The following is a 26,220-nucleotide window of genomic DNA, read 5'->3' as shown; positions in this document are numbered from 1 at the left end:
TCGGCCCCAAGTTAGGTTTTTCAGCTGATTTTCAGTTTTAGGGCTGATTTTAGGGTTTTCTGACAATTTTAAGGTTCAAGTTGAGTTTAGTTTTGATTTTAGGGTTTATGGTGTTGATTTAAGGTTTTTCATCCGATTTTAGGCTTTTCGGCTGATTTTAAGGCTCAGGTTGGGTTAAGTGTTGGTTTTGGGGTTCAGGTTGATTTTAGGTATTTCGGCCGATTTTAAGGTTCAAGTTGGGTTTAGTGTCGATTTTAGGGTTTAGGTTGAGTTTAGGGTTTTTCGGCCAATTTTAGGTTTTTTTGGCCGACTTTAGGGTTTTGGCCGATTTTAAGGGTCAAGTTAGGTTTAGTGTCGATTTTAGGGTTTATGGTCGATTTTAGGGTTTTTGGGCTGACTTTATGGTCGATTTTAGGTTTTCGGACAATTTTAAGGTTCAAGTTGAGTTTAGTTTTGATTTTAGGGTTTATGGTGTTGATTTAAGGTTTTTCATCCGATTTTAGGCTTTTCTGCTGATTTTAAGGCTCAGGTTGGGTTAAGTGTTGGTTTTGGGGTTCAGGTTGATTTTAGGTATTTCGGCCGATTTTAAGGTTCAAGTTGGGTTTAGTGTCGATTTTAGGGTTTAGGTTGAGTTTAGGGTTTTTCGGCCAATTTTAGGTTTTTTGGCCGACTTTAGGGTTTTGGCCGATTTTAAGGGTCAAGTTGGGTTTAGTGTCGATTTTAGGGTTTATGGTCGATTTTAGGTTTTTGGGCTGACTTCAGGGTTTTCAGCCGATTTTAAGGTTCAAGTTGTGTTTAGTATCGATTTTAGGGTTAATGGTTGATTTTAGGTTTTTCGGCTGATTTTAGTTTTTTCGGCCAACTTTAGGGTTTTCAGCCGATTTTAAGGTTCAAGTTGTGTTTAGTATCGATTTTAGTGTTTATGGTTGATTTTAGGGTTTTCGGCCGATTTTAAGGTTCTACTTGAGTATAGTGTTAATTTTAGGGTTTATGGTTGATTTTAGGTTTTTTCGCCGATTTTAGGTTATTTAGTCGATTTTAGGTTTTTCGGCCGATTTTAGGTTTTTCGGCCGACTGTAGGATTTTTGGCCGATTTTAAGGTTCAAGTTGGGTTTAGTGTCAATTTTAGGGTTTATGGCCGATTTTAAGGTTCAAGTTGTGTTTTGTATCAATTTTAGGGTTTATGGTTGATTTTAGGTTTTTCTGCTGACTTTAGGGTTTTCAGCCGATTTTAAGGTTCAAGTTGTGTTTAGTATCGATTTTAGGGTTTATGGTTATTTTAGGGTTTTCGGCTGATTTTAAGGTTTTAGTTGAGTATAGTGTTAATTTTAGGGTTTATGGTTGATTTTAGGTTTTTCCGCAGATTTTAGGTTATTTAGTTGATTTTAGGTTTTTCGGCCAATTTTAGGATTTTAGACCGATTTCAAGGTTTTGAGGTTAATTTAGGTTTTTTTGTCTATTTTTGTAATGCAATAGGATTTTATGTGAATCCATTAAAATATGTGAAATCCATTAGTGGTCCATCAAATTCTAATGTACGGATTAAATGGATTTGAATTTTAAATGAGTGGGTTATGGATATCCAATGGATTTAAATGAATGGATACTTCCATCCATTTAAATCATTTTTTATGTGGATGAATATGGATGGATTTTGTAATGGATGGATTGGATGGATATGGACTAATGGATTATTTTGCCACCCCTACCCCTGATGTTGTGTGAGTGCGAAAGTGGATGCGTGCGAGAAATGGAGGGGGTGGTATGTGCGACATGTGTGGGATATGAGAGGATGGTGGAGTGTTTTTGGATTTTTCAAAAATGGGGAATGGGGGAGATAGTTTTGCCCAAAAATAATTGAGGGAGATAACTCATCTTGATGCATGTTTATTTTAGCATTATAGTCAATGCAAACGTGATTTCACGTATCTCAAGACATCAACCGAGAAGTTAGAATTTATCATGTTAAATTTAACGTATATCAGATAAACATGATTTTAACACGTTAGCTTCAACTTGAATTCACACTGAATTCAACGAAAATCTAAACCCTATGGAACTTGATAAACAATGTGTGTTTTAATCAGAAGGCATTCAGTAGTTCTGAGATATGGGACATGCATCTATTGCGTATAGGATGGTGGGCTAAACCTCTACTTCATCTCAGCTCTTACAGTATTGATCAAGTTATTAGAAATTTTGAGTTTTTAAGGTTTGCTCCCAAAATCCGTGTCAGTTCCTGGTCCCCCCTGAAGTTGGCTTAATTAAAATAAATGTAGTTGGAGCTGCTAGAGGTTGCCCTGGTATGAGTGGCATTGGTGGAATTCTAAGAAATAACAAGAATGAAATTCTGGGCATTTTCTCAAGGAATTTAGGTGTGGGTTTTGCATTCGAAGCTGAGGTTTGGGCAATTCATGAAGCGTTGAAGATCTATGCAGATAGATTGCTAAGAAATATAATTATTGAAAGGGTCGCATCCTTGGCTGTTGGTTGGGTTAACAACCGATGCAATAGACCATGGAAATTGATCAATACACTGAACCAGATTGATCTTTGGATGGTAGAGGTCAATTGTTTGAAAGTGCAACATATTTTCAGAGAAGCAAATGGAGAAGCAGATAAACTAGCTAAAAGAGGTGCTGCATATGCAATTGATCTCTTGTATTTTAATGACCGGATTGCTGCTTGATACTACTGTGGAGATTTGCTTTTCCTGCTGTATCTTTCTAGTGGTTTATTATAGGAGTTGGCCTGTTCTCCCTTGTGGTGTTGTCTCGTGGAGAAGTACTCTTTTTCCTTTGCTTGGGTTTTTCCTATTGGGTTTTCCCTTGAAAGGTTTTAATGAGGCTTGTCCATGAGCTTTTTCTTTTTGGCCCCTCCTCCCAAGAGATATTACCTACTATGAGAGGGTTGTTCTCATAGATCACTCTTTATTTTTCTCGGCAATAAATACTTTCTTTGTTCTCAAAAAAAAAAAAAAACTACTACTCTAGTCTTAAAAACTCAGCTGTTGACTCATAGAGTAGAGTGACAATCATATTAGCGGTGAGTACAAGTGTTGGGTACCTGCACGCATTCGTACTGTGGAAAAAGGTACATAGAGACAAGGAGTGTTAGAATATAATATAAAACCATTAAAGTGACCCTTACCCAACAGCTTAAGCTTTTGGGATTAAGTGGTTGTTTGACATGGTATCAGAGCCTCTATGGCCAAGAGGTCTAGAGTTCGATCCTTGCTCCCCTCACTTTCTAATTAAAAAGTGGAATTTAATTAAGCACATGGTAGGTGGGCCTGTGCAGTTATCCACGCTTCAAGCCCAAAGGGCTCTTACGTGAGGGGGCGTGTTAGAATATAATATAAAACCATTAAAGTGACCCTTACCCAACAGCTTAAGCTTTTGGGATTAAGTGGTTGTTTGACAAGGAGTACTGTTAATATATAAAGTTGTTGCTAAGGTTATAGGAAGAAGAAGAAGAAGAACCAACCAATACTGTGATTCAATGGAAAATGCACTGCAGCTATTGTACAACACAGGGGTGAAGCTGATGCTGACTTCATTGGAGCGCAACTTGCTTCCGGATGCTGTCATCAGGAGACTCGCGCGCTTTCTGTTGGCAGCTCGCCTTCGCGGCGCGCTGGTTACAAGCAATCCCATGACCTTCAGCTCTCTCAACTTCTCCACTTTGTCAAATGTAACCATTTATATTATATGCTCTTAACTGATCTGTCAAATATAATAAGGATATGTCATTTTGCACAAGATATCAGGTCTTGGTGGTGGTGACTATAAACATGAACAGAACAACAATATATATCATGTGTTTGTTTGAATGTATTATAAGTGTTTGAAGATGAATTAATGTATGATACTCTTACAGCTCTGCAAGATATGCCTATTGCAGTAAGCACTAATAAGGCAAAATCTCAGCATTATGAGTTACCAACTTCTTTCTTCAGGCTCGTGCTCGGGAAGAATCTCAAATACAGGTACTTCAAGGCTTTTTTTTACCCCCGCAAAAAAATTTGCTGACATTTTTACACTGCTGTTTTTATGTTTGATTGAATGATTGTGAAACATCTTAAAGTATTAATTCATTCACAAAATTTGTTTACTGTGCTAACGTGAGAGAGCACTTACTCAGTCATTCATAACAAAAGTGTAAATATTCATATACAGAAATCCTCTTGTTTCAGAATGAATATACAAGCTTTGTGTTTATCTTGAGCTTGCCTTTGGGTTGGTCTTATGAAGTCTTTCTTGAGCTAATTCTGGAAATTTGTATTCGATTTAACCCTAAATCTTGGATTCTTTTCGAGCTAGCTAGTCATGGAGGTTTGAAATTTGAACCACTCTTGATCTTTGATACTTTGAGTTGGTCAAAACAATTCGACTTAGACTCGCACCTTTGCAAAGCTTTCTTCTATTCTAACCCTTCATATGTACGTTATACTCTTCTCAACACTTAGCCTGTTTTGGGATTTTAGTTTTAACATTAAAACAAATTTCTGTGTGTAAATTAGCGCAGTTGTTGTTATTTCTCTTCCACATCAGAGACTTTGGACGATGCTGAAGAAGCAGCGTTGGAACTGTACTGCGAGAGATCAAATCTGAAAGATGGTCATACAATTCTTGATGTAGGATGCGGTTGGGGATCACTGGCTTTATAGTTGCAAAGAATTACAGGAGTTCCAGGGTTACAGGAATCTGCAATTCCATAACTCAGAAAGCTTATATTGAAGAGAAGTGCCAGTATGCTGCTTGCTAGTTGCTACAATATTAATCAAACAGATAACTCTTACACGGAAACATTATTCAACTTGCAAATTAAATATTGTACAATGACCAGAATCACTCTCTTTACTACTTTATTTCCAGGGATCTTCAGCTGCAAAATTTGGATATCATTGTTGCAGATATTAGCACCTTTGAAATGGAAGCTTCTTATGACAGAATATATTCCATAGGAATGTTTGAGGTTAGTACTTGTAGGAAAAATAATCTGTATTGAAGCCATGTTCTCTTAAATTTTTATGTTAGTTTTTAACTTGACGCAGCATATGAAGAACTATAAAGATCTCCTCAAGAAGATATCCAGATGGATGAAAGAGGATGGCCTTTTATTTGTTCATCATTTCTGCCACAACATTTGCCTACCACTTTGAGGTGAATCATATAAGCTGTTCTTAAACAACTTTAGTATGTGTTTGGATATTAGATGAGTGCAACATGAAGAGAGCAGAGTTCAGTTCAATTACTCTCTTGAAATGCATGCCAACGTCAGTTTGCTGACGCGAATTGATATCCAAACATAGCCTACGTCATCTTGGCTTTTTGTGAACTTCAAAAAAAAAATCTTGGCTTTTTGTTTGTTTTATTAATGTTAGATTGTTAGTAGTTGATACCTTAATAAGACTAGCGACATTTCATATATAGCATTGATTTACTTACTAGCTACTTATTTATCAAGGACGAAAATGAAGATGACTGGATTACAAGATACTTCTTCATAGGAGGAACCATGCCTTCAGCAAATCTACTTCTTTATTTCCAAGTAAGCTCGTTAACGCAACACAACTTGTGCCATTAGGTAATAGCAAATTCATCCGGTCGGGGAAATGGTAATCTACTTCTTTATTTCCAAGCAAGCTTTGTTATTACCTGACCGGACAAATTTGCGGAATCGCATCAAAAGATAAAGATGAAGAAAACCTGAACAAAAAAATCATGATTTTTCTTTAATACAGACTAAAAATAAGTGAAAGAACAGCTGCACCTGCAATGGATTTGTGTAACACCTTTGTATCTCATCCAGATTTTGCTCACTTTTATTGACTTCTTTGATGATGTCTGAAGGATGATGTTACTGTCATCAACCATTGGCTGCTAAATGGGAAACACTATGCACAGACCAGGTTAGAATCAACTAAATACCTCAATGATTTAACAGCAATGTTGTTAATTTGCTCACTAGAAATGTATTTGTGTTGCAGTGAAGAATGGCTCAAGATAATGGACAAGAACATGAGTTCTATTAAGCCAATAATGGAATCAACATACGGCAAGGATTCAGCTATCCAGTGGACTGTCTATTGGAGAACATACTTCATAGCTATTGCAGAACTTTTTGGATACAATAATGGGGAAGAATGGATGGTCGCACATTTTCTTTTCAAAAAGAAATAAATAAATAAAATAAACCGAAACCGAATGAAATTTTATTTTAATTTGAGAGTGGCATTAGGACAAGATACTGCTGTAAACTTATTAACTTGTTTTATTTGGTTGTCTGGGTATTTTTCTCTGCCACAATCTTGATTTCGCCTCGTTTCATGGCGCACCACTTGTGATTCATCCTAAATTTAGGAGGAGATTAATTCACCTCCTGAACTTAAGAGTCATGTGTCCAAACTCAACTTAAACATGGTGGCTGGTTTTTGGCTCTCTTCAAAAGTGAAGGGAATTGGAGGTGAGGGAAAAAATTGCATAAACTTATGGATTCTGTTGTTCTGTTATATTTTATAATTTCAAAATTTTATTTACTTATACTATTCCTTAAAGTTCTATGTTTCAATGCAAGTTCAAGTTTCTTAACTACAGGCCTTGATTCTTATACTTCTTTCTATCAATCCACTGATCCAGGTTATATTTAGATGAAAACAATAGGTCATTTAAAAATGACAGCAGGAAAGTAACAAAAGACAATCACTTACAGGAAAAATAGGCAAAAACACTAACATCATTGTTGTCAATGAGTGTTAACTAAATCTTGCTTAAAACTTAGGCTTGGACATATAACTCTGTCAAGCAAAAAAAGCAACAAGCCTGGTTCACAAAACTTAACCCTGGATCTTGTCACTTGACATCCAAGGCAGAATGCAATTTCATTGGTTTGGTCCCAGTCTTTAACCTATTCATGTTACATCAAGGACTCTATACCAAGGATTCAGCCTAGGTTTCTTTCTATCATTTAAACAAACATTAAAGTCACAAATTAAAGAAAATTTTGAATCCACAACAATACAATAAATTGCTAGGCAATGAAGCCACTAAATTGATCACTGATTATTGCCCAAAACATATGAACCATTCACTGTCTTTGGCAGTAAAAGATCCAGAAACAGAATAGCCTTATTCACCATAACTAAGTTACTTAGAATCAACAGCTTTGTCTTCAACAACGTTTTCAGCTTCCAATAAACGAATCAAATCCTTATCTTCCAAATGTTCCTGTAAAAATTGGCAGGACCATTCAAATTTCAATAATTTTCATGAAACTCCACATGAATTACAAAATTACACAAGTAATTAAAGGACCTACAGAGAGACAAGCTCTGTATTTTTGCCACTCGGAAACGCAATCTAGTTTGTCGCAGTGACCCTTCATGAATTTCTCGGCGTACCACCTTCAAAATTGGGATTAGGGTTTAAGGCAAAACTGGGAAAAACATGATTTTTGGAATTGGAAAAGGAAAATTGAAGTTAGTGAATGAAACCTGTTGAAGCAATTGTGGTATGCGTCTCTGAGAATGGCACAAGGAGAGGTTGAAGTTGAAGGTGTGGAAGCTCTCTTCTTCTTCTTGTCAAACATGGACGGAGCGATTCGGCGCCGCGTCTAACGGCGGAGCATACAACTTCAGCAGCCTTCGGACATGTGTGATCTATTTTGTTTTCGTTCCATTAGATTTTTTTTTACATGTTGTCTAAATCACTATTTAGTATTTACCACACTAAAGTACCAAACCGATAAAATTATTTATAAAAAAAATGTATAAAGGATTTGTTTTTACATTAATTTAAAAATAATGTTAGGAGACAATTTCAGGAAAAAATGTTTGAATGAGTTGTTACTATCTTAAAAATTCTCTCAAAAAAATACTATGTCATCGTAGGATAGCTCAAGTGGTAGGAGAAACTGTGAGACATATGGGTTGGTTAGAAGAAGGTACATGGATCGATTCCTGACGGGTGCAATTTATCTTTCTGATGTAAAAAAAAAACTATCTAAAAAAATTAAGTTTAAAAACTTAAAAGGGAAACAAAACTATCTCTTGAGTTAGTTTTAGGATTTTACATTTACAAACTAACATAAGAATTGTTTTTAAAAAACAGCTTTTAAAAATGACAAATCAAATTTTAATCAAAAGGTGTTGCATGCTAACTTACTCCTTCTGGTTGACAAATCAAAAGATCTTAATAGAATAAGTGAAGGGCAGATTTTGTCTCAATGAAAATGTGTTGCATGCTAACTTACTCCTTCTAAAAAATAAGTTGGAGTAAGTTAGCATTCCCCATATATATATATATATATATATATATATTAATCCATCCAATGTGTGTCGATGATAGTGATTAAAAGTGGTTGTTTGAACTATTAAGGTTAAATGTTCAATTCTAATGAGATGCATTTTAAAAATGTCATTTATCACGATGAATTTAAACAGAATTGTCATAGTAGAGTTAGAGTATATATGAGGTTAAAAATATTATTATATTAGTCCACCTACCATAGGTCAAATCAATCTACAACTACTGTAAAAAAAATCAATCAACAACTCCTTTTTTTCGTAATTTAATTACTCATTGGATAATTGAGTATAATAGATAAACATACAAGACACTAAATAGTATCAACTTGAGTTGGTACAATTAGTAACAAATCTCGGGTTTTAACTCTCACTTTTATAATAAATCTCATGTTCAAAGCCTCCTGCATCCAGTAAAATCTCAGTTGGTGGCAATCTTTCAGGAAGATTTCTCGACGCTTCTGCAAATGAGTGAGTCTATGTTGTTTGGTATTTTGAAAGAGATTTCTCTCGTTCTAACTTAAAACATGTGAGAGTAAATCTTTCCGCCTTTAGCATTATAACATTGCGACTCTGCGAGAGATGACTGGGATGCAATGATGGTCCGAGTTGTAGTGATGAGATGGGATGTGTCACACCCTAATTACTAGTTTCTCTTACATCCATGTTCATTTTCCATTCTAAGTAGACTTTTTCCCTTTTAGGTATCACCAACAAGAGATAAATCATGTTTGAGTTGGCATAATGACTTAATTTAAGAGAAATTAATGTACCACTTGAACCAACTACTCGTCTCGATCCATGATAAGTAGGATAATCCAAAATGGAAGAAAATACCAAATTATTTTTCAATATTTATCATGAGAGAGGTGCCGTGGAAGCGACGTCGTACTCAAGACTGAGAGCAATCTATATATAAATAACCACCTTGCTTACCCTTCCGTTTCACTCTCAGCTCGATCAGTTTCCGATCGCATCGTATCATCAGAAATGGATCAATTCAAAGGACAACCGCGTCTTCCCAAATTCGCCGTTCCAAAACGCTACGACATCAAGCTCAACCCCGACCTCGCCGCATGCCGCTTCGCCGGCTCCGTCGCCGTCGACATCCAAATCGTCTCCGCCACCACCTTCATCGTTCTCAATGCCGCTGAGCTTTCCGTCTCCAACGACGCCGTATCGTTCACTATCCGAGACAATTCCAAGGTCCTCTCAATCATCAACTCTTGTTTTGCTCAATCCCTACTTCATTTTTGTAGAGTCAGTGAATGAATGAATGAATGAATGTTTGTTGTGCAGGTTGTCAAACCTTCAAGAGTTGAATTGTTTGAAGATGATGAAATTCTCGTGTTGGAGTTTCCAGAACAATTACCTGTAGGGTTTGGTGTCTTGGCAATTCTGTTTGAAGGAACACTCAATGATAGAATGAAAGGGTTCTACAGAAGGTATATTTAGCCTTTGTTTGATTTTGATTCATGTCAAGGTTCCTTAAGAATCAATCCTAAAGCAAAATGATTTAGTTGAATTCTGCTTAGGACTGCATTTTGATCAATGTTTGTGTGCTATGACTACTTTTTCGGCTGTCGAATTTTGATTGAATTGCTCGTTGCAAAGCCCTAGTGGTGCATAAAACTATAGTTTTGTTTTTCCAATGTTATGCAATGTATATATTTGGATGCAAAACGTTGCGTGCTTATTGGATTGGAGCTTACTTAGTATATTTTCTAGTAGATAAGCTCGGTTAAGCCCGTGTCCAAACAGGTTCATTGTCCACGATTCTTTGGCTTTAACATTCTAGTGCCGGTTGGATGCAAAACATAGTGTACTTATTGGAGCTTATTTAGTGCATTTTCTAGTAGATAAGCATGTGTCCAAACGGGTTCATACTACAAGATTCTTTGGCTTGAGAAATTAAACTAATTGATCATTCTAGCTTCTCTTTTTATGTTAACTTATATGGATGTTTTTATATGCAGTACCTATGAGCATAATGGTGAGAAGAAGAACATGGCAGTTACACAGTTTGAACCAGCTGATGCTAGGCGATGCTTTCCTTGTTGGGATGAACCTGCCTGCAAGGTTTATTGATCTCCTCCTCTTCCCTTTTAAATGGACTTTTTTGTAAGCACATACAAGGATATAATATTTTATTGTTGCAAATAACTCAAGTATAATATTCAAACAAAAAGCTTATTTTTGGTTCATGGCTTGGTTGGTAAGACTGTAAGAGGGTCAGAGGTAGGATTTCGGTATTCTAGTTACTTTTACTAAATGATAAATACCTTGAGGTTCGACCCACTTTTAAAGGTGGTTGATCTTGCATGCAGGCTACTTTCAAGATCACATTGGATGTGCCTTCGGATCTTGTTGCTCTTTCCAACATGCCTGTTGCTGAGGAAAAGATAGATGGGAATCTGAAAACTGTTTCATATCAAGAATCACCAATCATGTCTACATATTTGGTTGCAGTTGTTGTTGGTTTGTTTGATTATGTGGAAGATCATACCACTGATGGTAAAACCATGTTCCTATGCACATTTAAGTTGTTGACCTTATTGTTAGCACTGACTTTCTTTCTGTTCTTCATTGCATTCAACATCCCTACAGGGGTCAAAGTCCGAGTGTATTGTCAAGTTGGTAAGGCAAACCAGGGGAAATTTGCACTTCATGTTGCTGTGAAAACTTTGGAACTATTCAAGGAGTAAGTATAGGCCTATCAGAATCCTTTGTTTGTCATGCTGGAAATTTATTAGAAATAATTCCGGACTTCATCTCTTTAAAATTTCATTGGTCTACCTCGTGGCTGCAAAGCATAAGAATTTTTAATTGTTTTGGGGTCTCAAGTCACAACCACTCTACCCAAGGAGTGTGACCCAAAAGTTGAAGAGAAAAATTGAAAGAAGTCATAGTAACATAACACCTTCACACAGGCAGGTGAGAGATGCTTAAAGAGTTGTATAAATCTTATTACCAACAAAAGTTCCTTCGTCTCTTTAAATTATTGGTGGTCATAATTAATTTGATTTCACACTATAATTCAACATGCCGAGGGGGGCTTGGACTCGGAAATAACACCAACATGTAGGTTTGTTTCCTTTCCTTTCCCAACAAGTTTATGGCACAGAAACTCCTATGTTGGTTGGTTGGCTTCCACAGTGCAGTCTTCCACCCCTCAAAGATTAACAGCTCATTATTAATGGAAAAAAAATAATCTTATAAGTAAAACTTCTTTACCACCTACCCAACCTGTGTTTTGTTGTTTATCTATCTTTTTTCTACTACTATTTTATAGACAGTTGATCACATCATCCTTCATACAACATGTTCACAGTGTATGTTGATCTTCATATTAGTCTGTTTGCTTGACTATATTAGTATATACATGGCTATACTGCATTGTTTATCATTGCTTGTCTAACTATGATAATTTAACAGTTACTTTGCCACTCCCTACTCCTTGCCAAAATTGGATATGATTGCGATCCCTGATTTTGCTGCTGGAGCCATGGAGAATTATGGTTTGGTTACATATCGTGAGACTGCTTTGCTCTATGATGATCAACATTCTGCTGCTTCGAACAAACAGAGGGTAGTTTGATTATCCATAAATTTGATTTAGTCTTGGTGACTTGAGTTCTCCAATCTCAATTTTTCACAACTAGTTATGTTATTACTACCTGTAAAATAATCATATTTCTTTCTTTTGTGGTTGCTGTTAAGGTCGCTACTGTAGTAGCTCATGAACTAGCCCACCAGTGGTTTGGCAATCTTGTCACAATGGAGTGGTGGACACATTTATGGCTGAATGAGGGGTTTGCAACGTGGGTAAGTTGTGTGGTTCATATATTGTTGCCGTTGCAGTGTCTTGTTAATTTTGTTGCTTTATTTTATTCTAACTTCATAACTAAATGATAGTTTTTTTCTTTCTTTCTTCTTCTTTGGGGGTGTGTTCAGGTGAGCTATTTAGCAACTGATAGCTTGTTTCCTGAGTGGCAAATATGGTCTCAATTTCTTCAAGAATCTACTGAGGGTCTTAGATTGGATGGGCTTGCGGAATCCCACCCGATTGAGGTATCATTTGATCTCTCGGTTTTTCATGGGTTTAGTCTGCCTCAGACATTGGATTTGGCTTATTTTATCTTATTTTGAGATTTATGCGAATTACATCATTTGTCATATAACATCAATCTATATATTGGTAGATATTTTTCAAGTAGATTAGATGACTGAATTGATATGTTAATTAATATTTGGTTAAAAAGTAAAAAAGCTGTCTTAACATTTTAGTGCATTTCAATCTTTCTAAATTATTTTTACAGGTGGAGATAAATCATGCTCGTGAGATTGATGAAATATTTGATGCGATAAGTTATAGAAAAGGCGCATCTGTCATTAGGATGTTACAAAGCTATCTTGGCGCTGAAGTTTTTCAGGTCAGCACTTGCCCCTTCCTACCTGGCTACTTTTGTAAAAAGAATTTAAATTTTCAATGCCAAATTTGATATAGTCCGAAAACCCACATGAACTGTTCATGGTGGGATAATAAGTTATATTACTTCTCATAGCATAAGAAAGTTATCATTGTGAGTTTTTAGAGCTTTGAATTGAGTAGGTGTTAAAATTCTAACTGAATTGTAAACTGAATTGTATTTCTGAAAAGTTGAGTTACAATGAATAGCATTTAGCTATTTATAGAGAATCAGAGAAGCTTGCGTAGCAAGCTGTTACTAAGAGAGAGAGAGAATCAGTTACACAGTAACTAATAACTAATTCTGTTACAGATTGACATGTCAGCAATGCCATGTCAGCATGTGACTACATATATCCTAATACACCCCCTCAAAGTTTGCTTCTTAGAGGTCCAAGAGACAAGATTAGGACCAAAGAATACACATGACCCTGAGGTGGACCTCCTGTCATCAGGATCAGATCCCCAATCAGCATCACAGTATGCCACTAGAGCTACTGGAGAATGCAGAGAACAAGGCTTGATATGCAAGCCATGATGAATTGTACCCTTTAGATACCTCAATATCCTCTTAACTGCCTTCCAATGTTCCTCCAAGGGCTGACTGAGAAATTGACACACTTTGTTGACTGAAAAGCTTATTTCAGGTCTGGTAAGAGTGGCATATTGCAAGGCCCCAACTATGGACCTATAGAGTGTAGGATCTGCAAAATAATCTGCTCCATGCTTGCTTAGTTTGGCACCACTGACCATAGGTGTAGAGATGCCTTTAGCTTCAGCCATGTCTGCTCTTTCAAGAAGATCACCAATGTATTTGGTCTGAGTAAGTAGGAGAGACCTATCTTGCAAGTGATGGACTTGAACACCAAGAAAATAGTCTAACTGACCCAATTGTTTTAAAGCAAATTCAGAATTAAGCTTTTGAACAATCTCTTGAATAAAGGGCAGAAAATTCCCTGTGATAATGATGTCATCTACATAGACCAAAATATAGATGATACTTGACTTATGATGGAAAGTAAAGAGGGAAGGATCACAACAGCTTGCCCTGAACCCAAATTTGATTAGAGCTGTCTTTAACCTATCAAACCAAGCTCTTGGAGCCTGTTTGAGCCCATATAAAGCTTTGTTCAGCTTGCAAACTAGGGTCTTGTCTGAACTTTGAAAACCAGCAGGCTGCTGCATATATAGAGAAAAAAGATCAAGGATCGTTCCCTGCTCTGATACCATGTTAAAATTCTAACTGAATTGTAAACTGAATTGTATTTCTGAAAAGTTGAGTTACAATGAATAGCATTTAGCTATTTATAGAGAATCAGAGAAGCTTGCGTAGCAAGCTGTTACTAAGAGAGAGAGAGAGAATCAGTTACACAGTAACTGATTCTGTTACACCTAATAACTAATTCTGTTACAGATTGACATGTCAGCAATGCCATGTCAGCATGTGACTACATATATCCTAATAGTAGGTTGAATTGGTTGCACAATTTAGTTTGTTATCTATGGTATTTAATATTGAACTCAATGAGCCACTGGCAGATGTGCTTTTATGTTATGGCGCGGATGTTTTTATAAGTGTATATTTAATTACGTATGAAATAGGATATAACTTGAGTTATATATTGCATTAGTTGTGATTGAATTATATATTGTCTTTTTTTTTTGTTTAACCAGAGATCACTCGCTTCATATATAAAAAGGCATGCTTGCTCAAATGCCAGGACTGAGGATCTATGGGCTGCACTTGAGGAAGGATCTGGTGAACCTGTGAATAAGTTGATGACCTCATGGACAAAGCAGCAAGGATATCCTGTTGTATCAGTTAAAGTCATTGATCAGAAATTGGAGTTTAATCAGGTACTTTCATTGTTGTATCTTGCCTTTTCATTACTTCCTTGAGTGCTTATTTTCAGAGAGAAAATCCATGTTCAATTTTAACTTTAAGCTTTTTATGCTTATTGGCAGTCACAATTTTTGTCAAGCGGTGCTCAAGGGGAAGGCGATTGGATTGTTCCAATCACACTATGCTTTGGCTCTTATGATGTCCGCAAGAATTTCCTCTTGCAAACGAAATCTGAAACACGTGATGTTAAAGAGTTGTTGGGTTCCCCAATTGCTGAAGGCGCTAAATCTTGGATTAAACTTAATGTGGAACAGGCTGGTTTCTACAGGGTGAAATATGATGAGCTGCTTGCGGCTAAACTTAGATATGCTGTAGAGAAACAATTCTTATCGGCCTCGGACCGATATGGTAAATTTGATAATCTCTTGATTATTTATTTCCAATGGTTGAAAAGGAAAATTTAATAACTTTTGAGTTACTACTTCAGGAATTTTGGATGATACACAAGCACTAAGTATGGCTTGCCAAGAATCATTGACCTCCTTGATTAACTTGATGGGAGCTTACAGAGAGGAAGTTGATTATACTGTCCTGTCTAACCTGATTTCCGTAATGTTATCTTCCAAATCTTGCTCATTCATTACTTGGGTTATTTACTGTATTTAATTCCGATTCTTTCATTTTACAGGTAAGTTATAAAATTCAACGTATTGTAGCTGATGCAGTTCCCGACTTAGTAGATTATTTCAAGCAGTTCTTTATTAACCTTTTCCAATACTCTGCTGAGTAAGTTGTATAAATTGATCCTTGGGAGGTTGGAATTTCGGTTAACGAGAATTTTTAGGAATTAGAGCATCTCTGCTATAACATTCTTACTGATAATGTCTTGCAGGAGGCTTGGTTGGGAGCCTAAATCCGGAGAAAGTCATCTTGATGCAATGTTGAGAGGAGAAATTTTGACTGCCCTCGCCGGATTTGGACATGATCTGACCCTAGATGAAGCTAATAAGCGTTTTCAGGCATTCTTAGAAGACAGAAATACACCACTGCTTCCACCTGATTTAAGAAAGGTTTGCTGCAGTATCATTTGAATGCACAAAATTTCCCTATGAATTCATCTATTGATAATTATTGTAAATTGTAAATTTGGCAGGCAACATATGTGGCGGTAATGCAACGGGCAAGCAAATCTAACCGATCGGGTTATGAATCCCTTCTGAAAATATACAGAGAAACTGACCTAAGTCAAGAAAAAACACGCATTCTAGGTAATGAAATATCTTCGATGCGCGTATAACATCATTTTTATGGGTCTAGATATTAATATTTTTCTATGCTTGTGTAGGCTCACTGGGAGCTTCACATGATCCAGATCTAATTCTCGAAGTTCTTAACTTCGTGTTGTCTTCTGAGGTGTCTAACTTTCTGCAATTTTTTGAAATCTGATTATACATACATAATTACATATACAAGTTGACATATTATTATTATTATTATTAGTTTGGAGATTAATATGTTATGTATGGACAAGGTTCGTAGCCAGGATGCCGTTTTTGGGCTCGCTGTTGGTCGGGAGGGACGAGACGTGGCTTGGGCATGGCTTAAGGTATGAACAACACAGGAACAGTATATGGAGTGTGAGGCACATTAAATTGAAATGAAGTTGGGTACACACTTATTTTTCATCTGTATCAATATCAGACTCCTTCAAGGTTCAGGAAATTGGTCAATGTTTTGAGTTAGATATAATTAATTGGACAAAGTTTTTGTTCTGTTATTATTGTTCGGAAAAAACTTAGTCCTAGAGCTAGAGTCTGATTTGTGAATGCCACCCAAATTCTTTGCTAACATTCATATCATTTATCTTATCAAATGATTTTACTGTTTTACATGCCCCACTGGTTCTAAGCCTAGAGAGCATGCTAAAATTCACTCTCTGTTTTTTCATGCCTGCACTAGTGTCACTTTTCATCAGCTAGACCTTCATTTTTAAGAAAAAACTGCAATGGAGATCATGATATATATACTTTTTTAACCCCTTTCCCATGCTAGCGTCATTTTCTTAACGGTTCTCCAATGTTATGCAGGAAAAGTGGGAGTACATCGTAAAAACATATGGTTCTGGATTTTTGGTTACTCGCTTTGTCAGCTCAGTTGTCTCCCCGGTTTGCATCTCTTTTGCCTCTACATGCTTTGTTCCATTCTGACATCCCCACTCTGGAATGTTCGATTACCATGACTCATTCTTCTTATTTTTGTTGGTGCAGTTTGCATCCTTTGAGAAGGCCAAGGAAGTAGAGGAATTCTTTGCTAGCCATCCTATGCCTGCCATTGCTAGAACATTAAAGCAGAGCCGTGAGCGGGTATATATCAATGCAAACTGGGTGAAGAGTGTTCAGAATGAAAAAAGTATTGCCGATGCTATACAGGAGTTGGCATACAGGAAATACTAGGCTCTGCTTCCTCCTGTTTAGCAGTGTATTTTCTCTGTCACTGTGGTGGTGATTATGAGTCTGACTTTTTTTTCAGTCTGTCAATGTTACTATGCCATTGCGGTCGAGCAGATGATGATCTATAAATTAAGGTCGAGTTCAAATATGTTTTTCATGCATATAAAAGTGACCAAATTTGTTTCTTGCTGTTAACATGATTCTGTTGAATGATAATGAACACCGCGTTGTTGTCACATGTTTCACTTCACATGCTATTAGCAGCATCCTTTCCTCCTCCACACCATTCACCCACTTCCCCTCTCTCACTTCTCTCTCCCCCTCTCATGGAATAGGATTCTCGCATGTGATATGAAAATCTCAAATATTGTGTATATTTCTCTTAAACATTGTGTATGTTTCTCCCAAATATTCAAAAAGTCCATCTACTTTATACATATAGAGATATAGACATAAAAAGGATACTTGCGAGGATCTTGATCCTTTCATGTCAGTGACCATCTCAATTGAAATATTGTGTTAATCTCTCTTTCAATAAATATTTAAAGAATCACATTATTTCATACATATATTTAACATGATCAAACATGAGTAATTAATATATATTTATTTAAAAGTTTATTTGAAAATTAATTTAAATAAGTTTTAAAAAGCTTATAAGTAGTTTATTTTACATCGGGAAGCTCCCTCCAATGATTGATCCCTAGACCTCACCCACACAACCTACATGTCCTCTAATTCTTACCACTTGAGCTATCATTCTGGGAGAAAAAGCTTATATGTAGTTAAAATAACTTAAGCCAAGTAAATTTAATAGGATAAAATTTTATTTTTTCTCATGTATAAACTAACTCAATTTTGACAATTTGTGCATATATTAAATAAAAAGGAAAAGGAAGTTTGAGGTGGAATGTGACCAAATTTAATACCAATTGGATTAACTACTACCCGTGGAAAACCTTATTTGGGTATATGCTAATCACATCATTCTAACACAAATATCTTAGAGATAATAACCAAATTAGTGCTTTATTGAGGAATAATTACACAATCAGAGAACAAAGTTAAAGATCAAATTATAAAAAATATACATTTCTGAAAGAATGTTTCCATAAAAAGTCATATAATTTCACACACAATCTTATATTTACAAGAGTGAGAAAGCCTACGGAATAAGAGGTAGAAGGATTATGGGTTTTGTACTCTTTTTCATGAGAAGATAAGTTTTGGCTAACTTGGTGCGTGTTGCCACAGTAAGACATAAAGGCATTATCTAGAATGATTGGTTGTAAAACAATTGTAAGTGGCTTTTTAAGTTCACCATTGAATGCTCAACCCTAAACAAGTGGGTGATACATGAAGCACATTCATGGTCCCATACATCATGAACCTTTCCAGGGTCATTGTTGCTGGGACTTGAACAAACATCTTTGTCAATTAGAAATAAATTCCTATGATTGTTATTTTTCCATGAAACAATTGTTGAAAGGAAGGTTAGCTCCACTAGGCTAGGCAAAGGTAAGTTGAGTGTTGAGACTTGAGAGCAACATTTGTAACAACTTCAGACATGATTCCCAGTTGGGGTTCAAGCCATCAGAATGTTGAGCATGATGAAGGAGAGTGTGCGGTGAATGGTGATGCTCAATGTTGTCTGATATATAGACTTAATTCAATTTTCGACCAAAAAATATATTTTATCAAGAGTTGTGATTGATAAATTCATACTCACTAAAAAAGTTAGTTTCTTACAAATTAAATTAGTGTTAGGATACCAGATGAAACAAATTTTTATTCCAATCAAGAATAATTATTCATAGATCCATTAGCTTCCTCCACCACGAAGTCCTCATGTTTATAACCTCTCCGCCACACCCCGGTCCAATTAGTGCTTATTGCCTGATTGAAGTTTAGTGGCTTATTGAGTGTTTGATTCCACATTTGGAGCATTAGAACCAATTCTCATTGATAATAATCACTTATAGAGGATACATAAATGTCTGGCAAACAACTTAGAAAGTCAATTTTAATCCCAAAATCAACTCTAAAGGAAAGGTAGAGTAGTTTCTACGATGAACATAATCAATTGTGAAATTTACAATTTTATAACTAGTTTTCACAACTTTATGTTGTCTGAATCACTTTTCTTATAAACATGTCCAAACATAAATCACTTCACATCTAACTCACTTGAACTCAACTTTACATAATCAATTCTATCAAAAGTCAATTTTGAAAACGCTCATCTAAACACTCACTGGGGTGAACTGAAACCTGCGGTTCATTGCAGCTTTTTGTCCTAAGTTTCAATTATTCATATGTAAAAGAGAAACAATAAACCAGAAGACATGTGATGCGATGGGCATCACCTTTAATTGGTACAAAAATAAAGTTGTAGGGTTGAATGACAACCTTTGCTTAGGCAGTTCAAAAGTCATTTTCATCAACTTCTATTTTATTGCACAAAACATGATACAGCCAGACAAGTAGGACCTTTTAGCATGTCATGCTTGGATTTTTATGGAGTCATCAATCATGGCCATATAAAAAACTTATCTCAATAAGATGAAACAAAAAAAAGTTGCTGCAAAACTAGAATGCTGAGTGTGTGAAGCTAGCCCATAACTTAGTAAAGAAAAAATCTGAAATTAATCTCCAGATAGAAATAAGAATGCAACAGTTCATCACTCTTTCCTGAATCAAATTCTTGTTTATAAAGCAGTTACTCTCAGAATTCAGTGGGAAAGTCACAATAAGTACCATCATTATTCCTTAAGCAGCCTTGTCTATAGTTATCCCCTACCATTATTATTGTAGCACAACCACAAGAATCAGGTTATGGCCAATGATGTCAATCCAACAATAGAGTAGGCTCTGAATAAGGAATGATGTAATAGAAAATACTGACTATGAATCACAATTTGGAAACCACAATGCCAAATAGCTACTACATTTTTTTCTATAAACAACACATGCTAAAACTGTATGAAGTAAATACCTCACAGAGCTTTTGTTCTCGGAGGCATAACAATGAATACAAATATGCTGATTCAAAAGAAGGGAACTGATGAACCTATACCTACAATAAGCAGCAAAGATTTACAGAGCCCCAAATGCGGCAATGAACAAGGAAACACTTAATCAGTTGAGAGTTCTAAGGAAAGAGGGGATGAAGGCTTAAGCTAGGAGATGCCCAGATGAAAACTAAGGGGCAAAACTATATTGGATCACATCTAGCTTTTGTGCAGTTGAAGGAAACAGTTATGATTTACTCTTAAATTTTCGCTGGGCTTTCAAATCAACTACAATCACGGTGATGTTATCTTTGCTTCCTTTCAGAAGAGCACGGTTTGATAGGAACTCCGCAGCTGCTTGTGCAGCGGGATCAATTCCTTCTCCCCTTTCTGAGGACATGGACAAGCCATTTTTCTTGTGCCAGAAAAGTATGCGTCTCCGAGCTAGGTCACATGCCTCTTCATTTGTCATGACATCCCACAGGCCATCACTGGCAAGAATGAGACATTCGTCATCTTTTGCACGAGGAAGAAATGTAACTTCTGGATCAGGAATAATCCATGGCTTCAAATATCTATCACCTGAAAGTCACAGTCATAGTATAATAGAAACAATTTGAGGAGAACAAAGTGCCTAATAAAAAAACAAAGCAAAACAATTCATAGTTTCCATAATCAGGCATTATTCAAGGTCAAAAACTTGTTCTACTATTCTAGCTACAGTACACAGAGAAGCAATCCGGTCAATCAGATAGCTAAACACAAAATATTCATTTGAATTGCTCCCCTGAATACCTTCAGGGTTAGCTGCAACAGAAAATCAAATATACCGCATTGATGAACTTAAAATTTTAAGATTCGCAGTTTATGGAGTAGATCTTCAACAATTGAGGCTACGTTAGGTTTAAAAGTACAATGATAGGATGAAAAAAAAATCCCTGCTGAGGGAAGAAAGGGGAAGGTAACTCAATTTCATTATACTAAATTACTAATTATGCACCTATTTAGGTAACTCAAAAAGGCTCAGTTGAGGTGGAACAACCCTTCACATTTCCTTTCTTTTGATATATATATATATATATATATATATATATATATATATAAATTTTTATTTTATTTATTTAGAAATTCCAAAACAGCAACAATTATTCACTTTTCATCCTTTACCCTACACTATCCCTCATCCAAACAGACCCTAAATGAAATTTTATAGGATGAACCATCGGAAATTGCAAGATATTTTGGCCGGAGAATTTTACACGTTTCATGTCACTCAAATCCTAACTTTTCTTTTGTTAAAAAAATGTGCCCTGAATGCTGATACGATAGAGATATTTAATTAAACTCTAGAATCCTCTGATAACATATCTTTCAAAAATTAAGTATAAAACTGCTCGATATGCTCTCATATCAGAGTACATACATAAACCATTGGCATGCCGAAACCATTTAACTAATATCCACTTTCTCCATTCATAACTAAGATACTAATAAGTGCATTAAAAATAAAGTCCTTGTAATCAACCACCCACCAAAAGATTTCCATTCAACCCAAACTAGAAGATAACACAAAAACATAAATAAAGTGAGTTAGGAATTTGTACATACCAATAGACCTTGACATTGCAAGAACACCAAATACGCGATGACCATTCCATTGTATCACCTTGCCTCCAGCTGCCTCAATTCTAGCATATTCATCTTCTCGATTAGGCTACCATTTCACAATCGGACATCAGATTCTAATCAGTAAAACCTATTTTCAAAGGGGATGCAAAACTGTAATTGGAGGTGACTTACTTTATGATCAGCAGATAACGCTATGGGTTCTTTGCCACGACATAGAACTGCTCTTGAATCACCACAGTTTGAAATTATGATATGAGATGAACAGACAACAGCAACAACAGCAGTGGATCCAACAGTTTCTGGGGCAACAGGTTCACTATTAATTTTCCCTCCAACTTCAGCATCAACCTTCAGAAAACAATTGGTGAAAGCCTTTTTCCACTGATCTTGACAATCATTGATACTTCCAATTAATAGACCTTCCTTGACATGCTCTATTTCCTCAGCCAAAGCCAAATGCATACGATCACGACAAAAATTTGCCACCTGAATGAGGAAAGCAAGCTCAATGTGAAGAGTTACGAACAGAAAAATGCGAACAATTAGACACAATAATCACATTTAAAACAAAATAAAACTTTGCCTGAGAGCCACCATGGCCATCATAGACTCCATAGAAATGACTTGTCTGCTGACGGAAACACTTGTTCATTCCATCAAATATCCTGTCACCAATTAGCATTTCAATAGGAATTTTCATAAACCGAGGCACAGTAGCAACTGCATCTTCCATCTCTGGTCTTTTTCCACACAAAGTTGTAAATCCCCAAAGTGGAGTCCAATCCAATTCAAAAACACTACGGCCAACAGTTCCACACACCTCCTTTTCAAGAGGTGGTTGATGAAGAGCTGTAGCAGGCACCGGGGCAGATCTAACTCCTGTTTCTTCTTCGAGGCTCACTGCCACAGCAAGGGGTTCACTCATAATAATATCTGCCTCCACATTTGACTTGTCCAAATCAGCAGCCATAGCAATAATTCTTACAGCAGAGATGCTCTTCTCTGCGTCTATGGAATTCCTTATCCCAAAATCTGAAGTAATCTCAGAACTAATTAACTCATCTCCAAAAATACTACTGTTCTCACTCGCAACTGAACGAGGAGAGATATCAAGGTTTGGATCACCCTCCAATGACATCGAATCCTCCTCCTCCTCAATTTCTGGATTTAAAACTTCATCACCAACAACAGAAGTGCTTATGTTTCGAGATATCAAATTCAACAATGGAATTTCTCCTTCACTTCCCTGTTTTGAGGGTGTTATTGCTGTAATACCAATACCAATTTCATCCTCATAGCTACCATTATGAACTTCATCAGAACTTATAGAAGTCTCAGTAGAAATGGATAACAATCCTGAATCTGCCATCAGCTTAATTCTGGATACATCCATGTAAGTTTGCTTATCACACACTGAATTACCTACTCCTGATGGAAATGCCACCGTGGTCGACATCTACTCCATCAAAACCCTTATCTAGGCAGCACAGAAAGTTACCCTCCCACCCTTCAGATACCACCACACAGTCTGTCATGTGTTAACTAATTTATCCCCTGCTTCACCGATTGAAAACGATCCCAGAATGCGAGGCGTGGATTCAAAAGATCACTATCCATGACTAACAAGCCCAGTAAGGCCTAAGGAGGAGACAAATTCTACATGTCCAAAGCATGAACTAGCTAAAAAGTAGTGAAAGTGAAATGGGTAGTCAGATCTGGTCAACCAAAATGGATTCGAACTTCGATTCGTGGACAATTCAACCAAAAACAGCTAAGCAACACCCTTTCTAAGCACTATTATCACATATACACATCACACCCTTCTCTGTCTATATATGTTAACTCCAGTGAGAGAGAACCAGCTTGAAACTTGAAACACACAAACTTCATCTGAAAACAAAAAAGAAACATTAAATCCCACAAGAGAGAGAGAGACCAACAGTCATTATCTCTAAACACATGAAAGAAAAGAGAAAATTAAAAAAAGTTGATGAGAAAGAAAACCCAGAAAAAGCAAAGTCTCAAGAATCACAAAAAAAGACAATACCCATTTTTCTACATAACACCACAACAAGTTGCCTGGATCTGAGGCAACAACAATAATTACAAAAATGAATGAAAGAAGGGACAAGAACAGATTCAGTAGTAGTACCCAATTTTGTGAACCATGTAGAATCTAGTTTCTTGCTTCTCTTCACTTCTCACTGTGTTTCTGATGATTTTTTCTTACACCTGAAACCCCATGATTGAAGATGAAAATCAATCGAAAAAAGATATGAAGTTTGGTTAATTCAAACGATTAAATTGCAGGAGAAAAAAAAAAGCTGAGCTGAGTTATTCTGGTCCATAATATTATATGATTATATGCATATGCATACCTGGGTGGGTGATGGAAGCGCGAGAAAGACAGTGGAGAAGAAGAAGAAGAAGAAAATGACCAAAACAACACAAAAGAAGCTTTTGTTGGCTTGAAAAGAGAAAGGGGCAATATAGAAAAAAAAAATAAAAGAGCAAGAGAAAGTGTGTTGTGTTGTTGTTTTGTTGAGGGAAAGAGAAAGCAATGGGGTTGGAGTTGGACACATGTCAAATCTTGATCAAGCATATTAAAGCATCTCCACCTATCCCAATTCCCAATTTCTCACTTTATTTTTTATTCATAAATGTTTAGAACTACATGTATGATCTGCGGAAACAATCATTTTTTATGGTTTTGTTTGATTTTCAGTTTAGAAATTCATTTGTAGCATCAAAATTCGAGATCACACATTTTAATACTCCAAATTTCAAAAACATTCACGGAGATTTGAATTTAACTAATTACTTCTTAAGTTCGAACAACTTTGTGCGAGTTAATCTATGAGTTTGATGGTGTTATAATTAATATTCTAAAATTATTGGTTAAAGAAATAAAGGAAACAAATTTTATTAAAAATATAAGGAGAGACAAAGATCAATTAATAAAAGCTTGTTATTCCTAAAACGGTAAAGCCGTAAAGGGCATCGACAGCTAAATATAGCATACACACATATCTAACTCGGGTGAGGCAAGGAAGGTCTACTGCCTCTTAAAACTTGCTCCTCAGGGTTAGATGCATTTAAGTCCATATAATGTGGAGTGTGTGTAATTTTAGTATATTAGGATTCTACCCTTTTATTTTTAGAATCAAGTAATTTTAATTTTAGTTTTCACATTACTTTTATTACACTTAAAACTCTCAAAACTTCATTTTCTGAGTGTTTTATTTACAGATTTCATTAAATAATATGAAGTCTCTTTCCCATCAAAACTCGTAATCTAAAATATTAAATGTGACTTTAGATTTGTTAAATAAAATCTCATATTTCTCTTCTTTAAACCTCATTTTCACAGAATATTAAATTCTTCAAATTTCATTAAATATTCACTGTTTTTTTTACTTTTCAAATTTAAAATCACTTGTACTTTTGAGAAGAAATGACAACAATTGAACCCATTTTACAACAATTGAGCGCAATTTCAAACTTCTTGAAAGATAATTGTGACCAATCTTTACATCTTTTCTTCAGCCACATATGCTATAACCTTCCTAGTCAAAACCATCACCTCTCTGCCTAGTGTATTTCCAGATTTTGCTGCAATGCAAATAACCCTGCTTTTGTGCTTCGACTACTCCAATCAAAATCATTTTATCTAACCATGATTTATTAAGGGGGAAGAACTCTTGCAGAAGCATAATTTTACGACGTTAACCACCATTATTTTTCATTCAATAATAACCTTATGAGCGTGAACTCATCATTTAAAAATTATGGTGTTGCATATAATTGGGCATAAAAGGAGATTTGGGGAACCTGTTGTATGTACGAATCCGACATTGATAAAGAAAACCTGAAGATAATCAGAGAGGAAAACACTCCAAGACTATATAGTACATATACCCTTATTTTCCTAAACAATGGTGCTCGTGTTTGCGCCGAGAAATCTAGGGATATTTTCAGGTTCTCCTTCATATTTTTGGCATTAGGATTGAGAGTTCCCTTCACAAACTTTGAAAATCATATCCTGGCTTTCCTTTGCATTGGTCATTCTCAACTTCACCCTGTCTCTTGCGGCCCATTAAGAGGTGTTCATGTTCTTTATGATTTATTAGACGTCTCAGCTACTCGTTCATTATTTTCCCATCATTTTCAATTGAATCGCATTGGTGGCCTAAGAAAAAAGAGTTTCATTCACCTCAAAAGTAGGCCTCACATGAAAATTTTAGGAAGATACCCTGACTACAAGTGTTACGAGGATGAATTCATTCTCGTTAAGACTTTCCCAACTTCATTCATTATTTCACACCTTTTCGGAAAAAAGACAATGGTTTTGACGTCTTTTCTCTTGGTTTGAATGTTGAACATTAAAACTTAGCACTGGCTCAACCTTGTTAATTTTTCTCGAGTTGATGAGCTGTTAATCTGTTATTGTCCCTTCCTAACTTGTCTTAGTTGCAATCTTTAAGCATAGAAGATCGATGTCGCTAATTTAATAG

At 36.0% G+C, this 26,220-nt stretch overlaps 5 protein-coding genes across 5 annotated transcripts; 3 read left to right on the top strand and 2 right to left on the bottom strand.

The window, feature by feature from the left end:
* Positions 1–2,305: 2,305 nt before the first annotated feature.
* On the top strand, positions 2,306–2,689 carry LOC130749399 (uncharacterized). The gene has a single exon (XM_057602756.1). The coding sequence runs from the start codon at positions 2,306–2,308 to the stop codon at positions 2,687–2,689; it is 384 nt and encodes a 127-aa protein (XP_057458739.1).
* Positions 2,690–3,860: 1,171 nt separating this feature from the next.
* Positions 3,861–5,164, top strand: LOC130749391 ((S)-coclaurine N-methyltransferase-like). Its single transcript, XM_057602744.1, has 4 exons — positions 3,861–3,988; positions 4,641–4,751; positions 4,878–4,977; positions 5,057–5,164. The coding sequence occupies exons 1-4, from the start codon at positions 3,861–3,863 to the stop codon at positions 5,162–5,164; spliced, it is 447 nt and encodes a 148-aa protein (XP_057458727.1).
* Positions 5,165–6,828: 1,664 nt separating this feature from the next.
* LOC130724974 (uncharacterized protein At4g33100) lies at positions 6,829–7,699 on the bottom strand. Its single transcript, XM_057576239.1, has 3 exons — positions 7,496–7,699; positions 7,321–7,405; positions 6,829–7,229 (listed from the first exon to the last, which is right to left on the bottom strand). Exons 1-3 carry the CDS (start codon positions 7,588–7,590, stop codon positions 7,149–7,151), a joined length of 261 nt encoding a protein of 86 aa, XP_057432222.1. The 5' UTR covers positions 7,591–7,699; the 3' UTR covers positions 6,829–7,148.
* Positions 7,700–9,217: 1,518 nt separating this feature from the next.
* On the top strand, positions 9,218–17,302 carry LOC130724959 (aminopeptidase M1). The gene is made up of 19 exons (XM_057576229.1): positions 9,218–9,511; positions 9,605–9,750; positions 10,282–10,384; positions 10,633–10,819; positions 10,913–11,006; positions 11,741–11,894; positions 12,026–12,130; positions 12,260–12,376; positions 12,625–12,738; positions 14,448–14,630; positions 14,739–15,024; positions 15,104–15,225; positions 15,305–15,402; positions 15,509–15,686; positions 15,770–15,884; positions 15,962–16,029; positions 16,148–16,222; positions 16,704–16,781; positions 16,884–17,302. Exons 1-19 carry the CDS (start codon positions 9,296–9,298, stop codon positions 17,067–17,069), a joined length of 2,625 nt encoding a protein of 874 aa, XP_057432212.1. The 5' UTR covers positions 9,218–9,295; the 3' UTR covers positions 17,070–17,302.
* Positions 17,303–19,983: 2,681 nt separating this feature from the next.
* Positions 19,984–24,240, bottom strand: LOC130724966 (protein phosphatase 2C 53-like). Its single transcript, XM_057576233.1, has 6 exons — positions 24,085–24,240; positions 23,859–23,938; positions 22,290–23,596; positions 21,878–22,192; positions 21,686–21,791; positions 19,984–20,659 (listed from the first exon to the last, which is right to left on the bottom strand). Exons 3-6 carry the CDS (start codon positions 23,160–23,162, stop codon positions 20,325–20,327), a joined length of 1,629 nt encoding a protein of 542 aa, XP_057432216.1. The 5' UTR covers positions 23,163–23,596; positions 23,859–23,938; positions 24,085–24,240; the 3' UTR covers positions 19,984–20,324.
* Positions 24,241–26,220: the final 1,980 nt, after the last annotated feature.

The sequence above is a fragment of the Lotus japonicus genome, chromosome 1 (assembly GCF_012489685.1).
Source record: "Lotus japonicus ecotype B-129 chromosome 1, LjGifu_v1.2".
NCBI lineage: Eukaryota > Viridiplantae > Streptophyta > Magnoliopsida > Fabales > Fabaceae > Lotus > Lotus japonicus.
This window is presented reverse-complemented; position numbering and strand designations above follow the sequence as displayed.